We start from the raw sequence: 13,919 nt of genomic DNA, 5'->3' as shown, positions 1-13,919 counted from the left end.
CACTAATCCTTGGTGGGCATCTAGCCAAGCTGGCATCTGCTAGAATCCAAGTTCTTGTTTGGTCCTTGGTTGTATTGGCGGAATGACCTCTTTTAGTTTTAATACCTTACTTTCACCTCCTTCTGATTCAGTCTAGTGCCATGCAGTACCAGTAAGGCAGTCTAAGACCTTTCATTACCTCTGATACACTGTCAGGCATACAGTAAATTATTAACCTGTTTTCCACGCAGTGTTGGGAAACTCCATCAAGCTATGTCATTCTACTATGTCTGTATAGATTCTGTAACCATTTCAAGTATCCTTGACCTCAGATAGGCATGAAGAGAAGTGATTCTGACAGAGTGGAAAATGACAACATAAAGCAAATCTATCTATCAATCAGAGCAACAAAACTAAGGTCAATGCCCTTAGGAGTGGGATGGGGACACAGAGAATTGGAGCAATGATTCTGTGTCTTTTAAATGACAGGAATGTCAGGTCTTTGGTTTTGAGCCACCTTGGAATCATATGACAAATCCATTCTGCAATGGGGAGATACCTCCAAAGTCATCAATTAGGTTCAAATTCTGTGAAAAGACAGAAGGCGACTGATGCCATTCTGTATCTGCTTGGTCTTAATACTATAGATTATTGGATTTATAAATGGGAGGAAGACAAAGTAGACATAGCTCATGATAATGTGAACTACATGTGGAACATTTTTTCCAAATCGATGAATGAGGGTTAGCCCAGTCACAGTGACATAAAAAACCAGAACACAGCTAATGTGAGAAATACAAGTATTTAGGGCCTTAGTCTGCTCCTTGCCTGAGGCAATTCCCATGACCTTCTTAAGGATCAGAATGTAAGAGATAAGGATAAGCACAAAGTCCAAGAAACCAGTTGATGAGAACAGGACTATAGGATAAAGTCTATTAAAGGTAAAGTCTGCACAGGCCAGTTTGATCACATCCTGGTGCAGGCAGAAGGCATGGGAGAGGACATGGGATCGACAGTAGGGGAATCCAGAGAGGGTGGTGATTATGGGCACAATTGGCATAATAAATCTCCTCATTAGAACCCTCAAACCTATCTTCACCATGGTGAGAATGGAGGTGTATCTCAGGAGATTACGGGTGCCAATAAAACAGTCATGGGCCATGACGAGTAACACTCTGGACTCCACAATAGAAAGGGAGTGGATTAGACACGCCTGGAGGAAGCAGGCTCCATGGCTTATTTTCCTGTGATCCAGCTAGAAAATGCCAAGCACAGTGGGCATTATTGTCAAAGTTACACTAAGGTCTGTGGCTGCCAATATAGCCAGAGAGAAGTACATGGGCTCGTGAAGAGTGTAGTCTTCTCTGATAAAGAAGAGGGTGCCCTTGCCAAGGACTGTAGAGACACAGATGACAAAAAAGGAGATAGAACTCCAAGGATGAAATCTCTCCAGACCTGGAAAGCCAGTGAGGAGAAAAGGGGCAGCACTAATGGTGGGTGACTTGGTGGATATCTGAGGAGAAACAAACAAAACAGCTCTCTAGATCAGCACTATGTGGTGGAAACAGAATTAGAGCTAAATATGTGATTTTAAATATTCTGGTAGTCACATTAAAAAGAATAAAAAGAAAAGTGATAAAATTAGTATTAATAACACATCTTATTTAAGCTACTATATCCAAAATATTATCATTTTAATAGATAATCAGCATAAAAATCATATATGAGATAGTTCCCACAATTTTTTTTTTTTTTGTACAAATTTTTCAAAATCGAGTGCTTACACTTACAGAAAATTCTGACTCAAGCTAACCAGATGCTACTGTTTTGGACAGCACAGCTCTAGATCATACTACTTCATCCTCAGTTTCGACTACAGTAGGAGAATAGGAAGCCAGACATATTCAAAATTTGAGAAAGGTTATGGGTCAGTTGCTGGTTTGAAATATAAGGAGGTCACAAAAGAAGGAATGCAAGAAGCCCCTACGTACAGAACGGGCATCCTATCTAACAGTCTGAAAAAAAAAAAACAAAAAAAAACTGGGACTTCAGAGCTCAGCAGTAGGAAACTGAACTCTGACAGCCAGGTGCGGTGGCTCACTCAAGCCTGTAATCCCAGCACTTTGGGAGGCCGAGGTGGGCGGATCACCTGAAGTCAGGAATTCCAGACCAGCCTGGCCAACATGGTGAAACTCTGTCCCTACCGAAAACACAAAAATTAGCCAGGTGTGGTCACAGGCGCCTGTAGTTCCAGCTACTTGGGAAGTTGGGGCAGCAGAATCGCTTGAACCCAGGAGGCACAGGTTGCAGGGAGCACGAGGTTGTGCCATTGCACTCCAGGCTGGGTGACAGAGCAAGACTCCATCTCAAAAAAAAAAAGGAAAAAAGAAAAGAAACTGAACTCTGACTATAATCTGAATGAACGTGGAAGCGAATTCTTTCCTAGAGCCTTCAGAAAAGAGCCCAGTTCTCCTGACATTTTGAATTTAACCTTATAATATCCTAAGCAGAAAACTCAGTTAAGCCTATTAGAGTGTAGACCTACAGAAATGTGATATAATAAACTAATCATGTTTTAAGCAGCTCAAGTTGCAGTAATTTGTGTATAACAATAGAAAACTAATGTAAAATATTACTATTATCCATATTTTATTAAGAGTTTATAGAGTTCTACAATAAACTAATATTTAGAGTTTATGTAAATTATTGTATCATTTATCTATTATCACAGAATTGTCACATGACAAAGTCCTGTATAACATCAATGGCTGACAACATTAAACATTTATTTTTCACTCTAATGCATGGTTCAACTTATTTAGGCTGGACTTGCCTGGGCAGCACTGATCATTTCTGCCCCATCTGCTCAGGTACATAGGGTGCAGCTGTATGTCCCCATCCTATTGTTTTCCTGTGTCTTTCTTCCTATATCTATCACCCTTTTGTTGTGTCTATTTCTATGTCGTCTCTTATTTTGCCCTCTCTAACTAAACCCCAGATGTCTCTTTTGCATCACCCAGATTTTAGCATAAAACTTAGCACAAAATTTTTACTGTTTACATTCTTTTGCTAGTCTCTCAGACCAGACCTAGTGGCTCTAACTCATTGTAGTAAAAAACACAGTTCTACTCCCACTCCAACACTAACATTGCTTACTTTACTAACTGTTGTATTAATACATCAGTGGCCCTGGAAGCAATGACAGAGTTTGACATATTGATTGTAAAGTCATTTATAAAATTTTAATTACTTCATGATTAACACATTGATCACTGACTGGTATGCTGATTGTTAAACTGACTTATGTAAAAACGATGACTTCAAAATATTACTAATATACTAATTGGCTAATGTATAAGCTGAAAATGTGGGAGCTACAAAGAAGAGGAAGAAGGAGGCAGAAAGGGAACATAGGTGGATGTAAGATAAAGAAAACCGAGCCTAGAGAACTGCATCCAGAGGAGGAGGAGATGTAGTATAGAGACCTACAGGTGTCATGGTGACCCCACCCTGCACATTCACTCCCAAACTCAGTCTCTTTCCTCTCCTGCCTCTTCCAAAGAAGATTTCTATTGAAGGAAAAGTGTTCCTAATAGCGCTGAGCTAATGAGAACTTCTAAATGTCAACTCAGAACTCTTAATTATTCATGTAAGCACCCACTACATAAAACTACCGTTTTTCTTTCAGAGTTAGCATTTTCTAAGAAGTTGAATTTCTGTGTTAAAGATTGATACATGCGGCAGAATCCATAGATACAGATATCTTGCCTCTTTTCTCTATTTACCCTCTTGCAACAACTATGTGGTGGAAGAGAAGTCCAAGAAGATTTTTCTTTATTTTCCTCTCAATTGTCGTCATTCCATTCTCCCATAGTCACTAGAGCCTGACCTGAGGTATCAGAAATTAAGGGGAGAGTTGATTGCTAAGTCCTGGTGTAGAAATTAGTTTAAATGGTGTATCTGAAGACTGCTAACAGGGTTAATTTATGAGGTTATTTGTATTCAAAATTGTTCCCCAATATCTCTCTTGATGCTGGATAATTAGGCTGCTGGGATTCTTTTTTCAAGCCTCTTTTGGAGAAGGAAGTGGGCTCCAGAACTATGTTCTAAAGTCCCATATTTTCTTTGCAAAAAGAAAACAGAATTGTAGCTTCATCCAGCAGACGGAAGTCATGCTATCAAACCACCTTTGCCTTGTATGATTCCCCACCTCAAAAAGAAGATACCGTGAAGCCTACTCTTGTTATTCCCTAATCCTGTAGTCAATAAGCTCACTCAACTTAGACAAAGCTTGATAAATCCCTCACACTTAATCTTTTCTTGGTTTCAAATAAGATTGTTTGTTATATGTACTCACAAATGAGTACTGCTGATAAGTTCTTTCAAACAATAAGCTTGTTTTCTCTCTCTTGGTAAGTCTTGCCCAAGAATCAAGAGTTACTGCTTCTGGAGCAATATAAATCAAGTTTAAAAAATCTTATTTACTTTAAGTGTCCTGTAGTAATGTTAAAAAGGGGACATAGTGGAGGTATTCCTTACATCCCTGGCTTTCTCTGATAATTTGTACTTGAATACAATACTCATAGTCTGTCAGAGAAATAAGGATCTGAGAATTTCTATTGTCTCATCAGTCTTGTGTCCTAAATTTATCCTGGAACTTCACCCAACTATGAGATTTTTAAAATGAATATGGGTGCTTCGTGATGAACCATGCGCGTCACATCTTGGCCCCTGACATTTCACATCAGTTAAGTTCCTCCTGAACTGCCATCTGCTCATAGGTCTTTCTAAATATAAGTAGAACAGTAGCAGGAAATCATGATTAAGAGTCAGTCTCTGGAAATGGCTTAAGTCTGAAAGTTTGTGTGTCCCGTTTGTACTCAGTGAAAATTAAGGTTTGGATTGATTTAGGGGAGCCATGCTTTGAATTTAAAATGAGGTGGGGGTAGTAAGACCCGGATATATTGATTTAATTTCAGGCTGCCCTCCTGTTTCATTAGTAGGTATATTGACCCTCTCACTGGTAGTACACTAATCTTCTGCCCCATAAATATGACTCTATTCCTGGAAACATCACTTATCCTAGAACAGATATAAAGTAATTTCCTGCAGACTGCCCCAGAGTTGGGATAAAATCTCATGTGAAGTGACACTGTTGGTGGAGGATAAGCCTCCAGAGAATAGGAACAACTATTATCAGTCAACACTCAAAGTCACCAAGCTTAGGGGCACTGGGAGGAATTAGGCAGGGCACCCAAAGTATCTTCTATTTCCTTAAGTAGCCATTTATCTGTCTCTCCTTCATGTGTTTTCTAAGACCTTGTTCATTCTTTTCCTATTTCCTGCTGTATTGCCCGTGAAGTGAAGTATCATATCACAGCAGCATAATCTCAGATTGGGAAGGACCTCCATCTCCTGTAATAAAAGCCTTCTTTGATGCAGTGTTTCCTGACAAGGGTCATCCATTGAGTGCTTGTATCCTTCTAAATCATATAACTCAATATTTATTAGAATATCAGTTCTGAAAACACTCAGACAGTCATATTATTAGAAATTGCCTAACTTTTTAAAATGAAAATATTTTTCTGGTCTTCCCATTCGTTGGCTCTTGGCCTGAGCTCTGGTGTCACAGTCTATATCTAACTGCTGCCCTATATTACATGCGGCATATAGGAAGGCAATATTCAGGTATTATAAGCTTATATTACTAACGATTCAGGAAGGTCTCTATCCTAGGATTTTTGCTGTTTGTTGAGTAAATCTGTGCTGACAATACCGGCTTCTTTTTTTTCTCTGTAGTTTGATTCTATTATCTGTCAGCCTGCTGGATTCCACAATCATCTCTGAAGATTCCATCCTTTAAATCATCCTCTACAGGCTCTGATGGTTAGTTTTATATGCCAATTTGACTGAGCCATGAAGTGCCCAAATATTTGTCAAACATCATTCTAGGTGTTTTTGTGAGGGTGTTTTCAGATGAGATTAATATTTAAATTGGTAGATCAAGTAAAGCAGCCGGTCCTTCCTATTGCAGGCGGCTTCATCCAATCAGTTGAAAACCTGAATAGAACAAAAAGTCTGACCCTTCCCCAAATCAGAGAGAATTCCTCCTTATTGATAGCCTTCAAACTGGAATGTAGACCTTTTTTTCTGCCTTTAGATTGAACTGAAACATCAAAACTTCCTGGGTCTGAAGCCTGAAGGTTTTTGGGTTGCAAGTACACCATCAATCCTCCTAGTTCTCAGGCCTTCAGACTTGGACTGGGACTAAACTACAGGGCTCTCTTGAGTTTTCAACTTGATGACTCACTTTGAATATCTTGGGACTTGCTTTCCTCTATGATCACATCTATTAATTCCTTATATTAGGTTGGTGCAACAGTAATTGCAGTTTTTTCCATTACTTTTATTTTAAATGCAGTGAATCACATTTATTAATTTCCATATTTTTATGTACATTCTAATTTTTTTAATCTTTATTTTTAAGTTCTGAGGTACATGTGCAGGATGTGCAGGTTTATTACATAGGTAAATGTGTGCAATGGTCGTTTGCTGTACCTATCAACCCATCACCTAGGTGTTAAGCCCAGCATGCATTAGCTATTTTTTCTAATGCTCTCCCTCACCACACCCCACCCCTGACAGGCTCCAGTGTGTGTTGTTCTGCTCACTGTTTCCATGTGTTCTCATTTTCATTGTTCAGCTCCCACTTCTAAATGAGAACATGTGGTGTTTGGTTTTCTGTTCCTGCATTAGTTTGCTAAGGATAATGGCTTTCAGCTCCATCCGTGGCCCTGCAAAGGGTATGATCTCATTCCTTTTTTTTTTTTTTTGGCTGTATAGTATTTCACTATGTGTTTTATGTACCACATTTTTTAAATCCAGTCTATCATTGATGGGCATTTGAGTTGATTCCATGTCTTTGCTATTGTGAATAGTGCTACAATGAACATACATGTGCATGTATCTTAGTAACAGAATGATTTATACTCTTTTAGGTATATACCCAGCAATGGGATTGTGGGGTCAAATGGTATTTTTGGTTCTAAATCTTTGAGGAATTTCCACACTGTCTTCCACAATGGTTGAACTAGTTTACATTCCCACCAACAGTGTAAAAGTGTTCCTATTTCTCTGCAGCCTTGTTAGCATCTGTTGTTTCTTGACTTTTTAATAATCAACATTCTGACTGACTTGAGATGGTATTTCATTGTGGTTTTGATGTGCATTTCTCTAATGATCAGTGATATTGAGACTTTTTTCGTATATTTGTTGGCCACATAAATGTCTTCTTTTGAGAAGTGTCTGTTCATGTCATTGCCCACTTTTTAATGGGGTTGTTTGTGTGTGTGTGTGTGTGTTTTCTCTTTTTTCTTTTTTTTTTTTTTGTAAATTTGTTTAAGTTCCTCATAGATTCTGGATATTAGACCTTTGTCAGATGAATAGATTGCAGAAACTTTCTCCTATTCTGTAGGTTGCCTTTTTGCTCTGATGATAGTTTATTTTGCTATTTAGAAGCTCTTTATTTCATTTCATTTTTCTTTATTTTGAGATGAAGTGTCACTCTGTCACCCATGCTAGAGTGCAGTGGTGCGATCTTAGCTCACTGCAACCTCTGTCTCCTGGGTTCAAGCAATTCTCCTGCCTCAGCCTCCTGAGCAGCTGGGGTTACAGGTGCGCACTACCATACCCAGCAAAACATTTTTTTAAAATTATTTTTAGTAGAGATGGAGTTTCACCATGTTGGCCAGACTGTCCTTATACCCCTACCTCAAGTGATCCACCCACCTTGGCCTCCCAAAGTGCTGGGATTACAGGCATGAGCCACCACACCCAATCTGTTTAGTTTAATTAGATCCCATTTGTCAGTGTTTGCTTTCGTTGCAACTGTTTTTGACATTTTCATCATGAAATCTTTGCCTGTGCCTATGTCCTGAATGGTATTGCCTAGAATTTCTTCTAAAGTTTTTATAGTTTTGGGTTTTACACTTAAGTCTTTAATCCATTTTGAGTTAATTTATGTATAAGGTATAAGGTAGGGGTCCAGTTTCAATTTTCTGTATATGGCTAGCCAGTTCTCCCAGCACAATTTATTAAATAGGGAATCCCTTCCCCATTACTTGTTTTTACCAGGTTTGTTGAAGATCAGATTGTTTTTCTTCTGAGTTCTCTATCCTGTTCCATTAGTCCATGTGTCTGTTTTTGTATCAGTCCCATGTTTCAGTTACTGTCACCTTGTAGTATAATTTGAAGTTGGGTAAATCCTGTTGATTCTATTATTCTGGAGAACAATGACTAACATAGGGCCATCTCATTTATTTTTGAGGCGCTTTGTCACTAATCACTATCATCTGTCAGTTTGGTGGCATGTACTTGAAATCAAGGGACATAAATTTTTTATATTTTCCCATAAAATAAATTTTGTCTATGAGTTTATTAATAACAATGACTGTGTCTAAGGATTTGGGCTATAAAATCAAAACAGATTTACATTCTTTAATTGGACATGGAGACCTCTGGGTCCTTAATCATTTCTAATCATCCTTGCTGCCCAATTTAATACTCATATAATCTAGTAAGTATCTTTAAATTCACCTTTCATTTACCCTATAAAAATCTGCATCTTTGGTGAAGGAACCCAGCAATTATTCGTTAACGCAATGAATAAAGTTCATCTGCCCCTTATCTAGTATAAATTCATTTTATATAGGAGGAAAAGTGATCTGTCAACTCATTAGACCATACATATTTTTTCAGTAGGTCTCTAAGATTCTTCCATGTCTTCTTAATCATTTCTAAGATTGGCTTATTTATTTTGTCTACAGGAATGCACACTTAGCCTTTCATTTCCTCAATCAAATTAAATATTCCTATGGTATATTATCCCTTCAAGCCCATACCATACAATTATAATATTATTTGAAAAAGAAAGGATGGTATTTGGCAATGGCTTTTTAAAATTCATATTCTTTTACACCTTAGATTTCCTATAACTACATGCTACTTATTTATCTTAATAGGCACCATGAAATTTATTCCTCATGAGGTCCTTCTCTATATAAGTTATATTTTTTCAGTTTTGAATGATCAAAAGCTGAATTACAGGCTTCACCTGCTGTAAGAAGGTGGTTCACCAGTTTGTTAGTCCACTGGGCCACTCCGAACTATACTCTTCTGATGAGCACAAACTTATGTGCAGTGTTTCCTGGGAGATAGTGTTATAAGTAGGCTTCTTTTTCTAACTTTCATTTTAAGTTCAGGAGTACAAGAGCAGGTTTGTTACATAGGTAAACTTGTGTCGTGAGGGTTTGTTGTACAGATTATGTCATCACTCAGGATTAAGCCTAGTACCCATTTGTTACTTATCCTGATCCTCTCCCTCTTCTCACCCTCCACCCTCCAACAGGCCCCAGTGTGTGATGTTCCCTTCCATGTGTCCATGTGTTCTCATCATTTAGCTCCCACTTGTAAGTGAGAACATGTAGTATTTGGTTTTCTGTTCCTGTATTAACTTGCTAAGGCTTCTAATAGTACATAGCATTTTACCACAGGAAGACTTGTAGGAGATCACAGAAAGTTCTACATTTTATGATAATACTAACATATTGTGTTTATGATGATTGTTAAAATGGGTTTGGAATAGAAAAATATGTCTAAGTGGACTTCCACCATGTAGCCTTCTGTATAAATAAGTTTGAGATAATTATTTAGTTTTCCCTCCCACCAATGTCCTGTGTCTGTATTCATCCTACAGCATCTTCTCAATAAATTTAGTTTTTCACTTTCTTTCAGTCAGAAATGAACTTCTTAGACAGGGAAAATAACTTCATAAATCATTCATCAATGGTCAACTTTCCTGCCATTTTTAGGTTCCATTTCCTGTATTTTAGAAAAAGAGGCAGCTCTTCTACCTAACAGTATTTTCCAGTTTTAAATAATAGTTAGAGAAGATTCACATATCTGTAACTGAGATGATATAATTTTTAATAGTCTTTGGTTATAAGTGACTGAAATTCAACTGAAACTAGGCTGAACAAGATAAATTACAAGAAGAGTTTATTAGTCTGTGGAATCAAAAAAAGATTCAAACTGTCCTCCTTGTCACTGAGTCTAAGGAAAACCTGGAATCAGGGATTTGAAGATTCTTTGTATTTATTATCAGTTCTTTATCTACAATTTACTTTAAATACTTATTACAGTTTGAAGTCATTGCCTGATGAAAAACATTGTCATTAACGATTTTAAGTATTGCATTTTAGTACTTCTACCACAATAAAAGCATGACTGGTTTTTTTTGCAATGTCATATTGAAAAATTATTTTTAAAAAAGTTCTACTGCAGTTAAGAGTTTGGAGATACAATGCAAAATACCAGTTTTCATAGAGAACAATATTTTTGAAGTAGAAAGAGGAGAAATTTTCAGAAAAATGAAGTAGGTACTACTTCTATAAGCATGATGGAATATAAGGCAAAAAGTAGAAGCCACTAAGGATAGACTATTTTAGTGGCGTACCATTCACACGGGCCTTATAATTAGAAGATATAAATTTGAATCACGACTATACCACTTATAAATTTTATGCCCTTGGAGGGAATATTTAACTTTTTATATTAAATTTCCCCATCAAGAAAACAGTGATAATATCTACCTCACAATATTTTTATGAATAAAATAAGTTGTGGATGTGGTAAAGCATAATTAAGGGACATATGTTTGGTTTTATGAATGAAAGTAGGACAAAAACCTACCATCACATACATGCACTCACACTCACAATTTATTCAGACTGTGTTGCTCAGATGACATGGAGTGACAAGGATTAAAAAAATGATAAAGCCTATAGCTTTTTTATGTGCTCAGTTTTTTCACAATTATGTCTCTTATTTATTTATTTATTTATTGAATAATAAATAATAAATATAAGAGTCTTGCTCTGTCGCCCAGGCTGGAGTGCAGTGGCACGATCTCGGCTCACTGCAAGCTCCACCTCCTGGGTTCACGCCATCCTCCTGCCTCAGCCTCTAGAGTAGCTGGGACTATAGGTGCCCGCCATAACGCCTGGCTAATTTTTTTTAAAAATATTTTTAGTAGAGACAGGGTTTCACCGTGTTCACTAGGATGGTCTCGATCTCCTGACCTTGTGATCCGCCCACCTCGGCCTCCCAAAGTGCTGGGATTACATCACAATTACATCTCTTAATGAAACAGAATATAAATGAGGACTGCAGCTTTTCTTAAGTTGGACTCTCTATGAGCAAAGCCTGAGATAGGGATTCAGATGTGTGCAATTTATTAATGAATGCTGTCAGGAGACAGGGAGCAAGGAAAAACAGTGTAGACCGAGAAAGGAGGTAAGCAAGTGTATAGTCACGGCTGGAGCTTAGTTTCAGAAGGCAAGAGGGTCAGTATTTGCCTATGGCCTGCTTCCTGGGGAGCAGGGGCCATTTTCTTCATGAGACATTTCCTACTAAGTTGAGAACAACAACCTGCAGAAAGCAGAAACCATGAACAATGAGCAGCCAACATTCACAGATGCACAGTTCTGTAAAATGATCTGGGCAAAACACCAAAGACATAAACAGTATCTTCTATATAGTCCCCTCTCCTGTCTCACTGAAGTATTATTTTTGCTCTGATTAAAGTGTAATTAAGGCGTAACCTCTCTCTTTTTAGGATATTTTAAATTGAGTTATGGGTCGCTTCCTAACTCATTAGACAATTTTAATCAAGTGAGAATGACATTATTTTATTCTTCCAGAAATTTATACTTCTTAAATGGAATCAGGATGTATGTATAGAAAGCAATCATTCTTCAAAAAAATGCAAAAGCCTATTTTTTGTGTCTTCAGATCTTGTTCATAGCAAAAGGAGGTGAAGAAACTGTCCCTTCTGCTAATTCATACTAGTTAGCCACGGGTAGATATCTGGGGATGGCCTCAACATCAGAGCTAGCAATTAGGGTAGTGGGATAAGAATCAGAGCAAGATAGAAGGAGGTACTGACTGTGTCTACATCCTCTCATTTATCCATGATTCCTCTTCTCACATTTTTTTTGTTGTTGTTGTTGTTGTTACAAGTTTATCAGAAGGTACTGTCTTGAGGAATAAATATGAGTTTATTGTTTTTGAGACAAATTCATGATCATTTGATTGAGGGAGAAGGAACCAACTAGACTGTTGGGATGATGAGTGATTAGTTCACTGATCAAAGAAGATTTTATTCTTTTTTGCAGGAAAATTCCTGAACTTCAGTGACCAAATTTATAGGTTCCCATTGTTTGTATGGACATCTGCAGAGGAATTCATAGGAGTTGGAAATTGGATTTGATATAGTAAACCAAACTCTATTCCATTTCACTCAAACCAACTAATAATTTTATATTTTTATGACTGTTACTATCTGCTAACTTTATACCATGAAATAAACATGTTAGCTACATTATAGACATACCCATAGATGCCTAAGGTATTGTTAGCACAATAATTTAGTGGAAAGCTTAGAGAAATATTCTGTATACAGGAATGCAACAAAAATTTGTACAAACTACATTTAGCTAAAGAGTTGGGCTTAAAGAGATACCTTAGGGAAACTTAAAGCTCTATTTTAACACCTATTTTACCAAGTCATATGAGCATGTATGCTAGATATGAGACTTCTTTGTTCTCCTGCTAAATATTAGAGTGTTTACATTTTGTGAGAGTGACTGTGATGGTTGGAGATCAGGTTCCAATTCTATGGGTAGTAAAAAGGTGAAGAATGCCATTCTTAATCTGCTTGGTCTTGACACTATATATTATAGGATTCATTAGTGGAGGGAACAGAAAATAGACATAGCTCATAATGAGGTGAACAATATGTGAAACCTGCTTTCCAAAACGATGAATCAGAGATAATCCAATCACTGCAACATAGAAAACCAGGACACAGCAGATATGGGAGACACAGGTATTGAGAGCCTTAGCCCTCTCCTCTCTGGAGGCAATGCTCAGGACAGTCTTGAGTATCAACACATAGGAGATGAAGATAATCAGAGAATCTAGCACAAATATAAAGACCACAAGCACAACTGGGTACAGTTGGTTGAAGGTGGTATCAGCACAGGCCAGTTTAATGACATCCTGGTGAAGGCAGAATGCATGTGAAAGAACATGGGAGTGACAATAGAGAAAAAAATAGAGGGGCATGATTGGGGGAACAACAGATACAAATCCCCTAATCAGAACTCCCAGCCCAATCTTCACTATTCGAGTAGTAGTAAGTATGGAGGTATATCTAAGAGGGTTGCAGATGGCAATAAAACGGTCATAGGCCATGGCAAGCAGAATGCCAGACTCGACAAAGGAAAGTGAGTGTATAAAGTAGGCCTGGGAAAAGCAGGCTGCGCTTCCAATCTCCCTGTAATCCAGCCAGAGGACTCCCAGCACCGTGGGCATTGTGGTCAGGGTCAGCCCCAGGTCTGTGGCAGCCAGCATGGACAGAAAGAAGTACATGGGCTCATGAAGATTGTGATCTTCCTTAATGAGAAGAAGGAGGGTGCCATTGCCAAAAAGGACAGACATATAGATGAACAAGAAAAATAAGGAAATCCAGTGATGAGCTGCCTCCAAGCCTGGAAAACCAGTCAACAGGAAGGGATGCGAGCTGCCGTTGGACCACATCCTGGGTTTATTGAGTTTATATAGAAGAAATGTCTTTCTGTTTCTGTTATTACCACAATGCACAGTTTTACCTTCAGGGTATCACTTCGACCATATGATTCTCAGAATTTTTCCCTAAAGACAACAATGACATCAATATAAGTGATTGTTTCTCAAAATGCATTCTTAGGATTACCTATACTATTTGTATTCTTAACTGCACATTCCAGGATCTATCTCCTACCTACTTAATCAAATTCTTGGAGTTTCAAGTGTTTATATGCATTTAAGCATTCTCTTCA

At 37.8% G+C, this 13,919-nt stretch overlaps 1 protein-coding gene across 1 annotated transcript; it reads right to left on the bottom strand.

Moving 5' to 3' along the window:
- Nucleotides 1–12,633: 12,633 nt before the first annotated feature.
- LOC126935177 (olfactory receptor 51B5) lies at nucleotides 12,634–13,696 on the bottom strand. Its single transcript, XM_050756377.1, has one exon. The coding sequence runs from the start codon at nucleotides 13,636–13,638 to the stop codon at nucleotides 12,700–12,702; it is 939 nt and encodes a 312-aa protein (XP_050612334.1). The 5' UTR covers nucleotides 13,639–13,696; the 3' UTR covers nucleotides 12,634–12,699.
- Nucleotides 13,697–13,919: the final 223 nt, after the last annotated feature.

This window comes from Macaca thibetana, chromosome 14, assembly GCF_024542745.1.
Source record: "Macaca thibetana thibetana isolate TM-01 chromosome 14, ASM2454274v1, whole genome shotgun sequence".
NCBI lineage: Eukaryota > Metazoa > Chordata > Mammalia > Primates > Cercopithecidae > Macaca > Macaca thibetana.
This window is presented reverse-complemented; position numbering and strand designations above follow the sequence as displayed.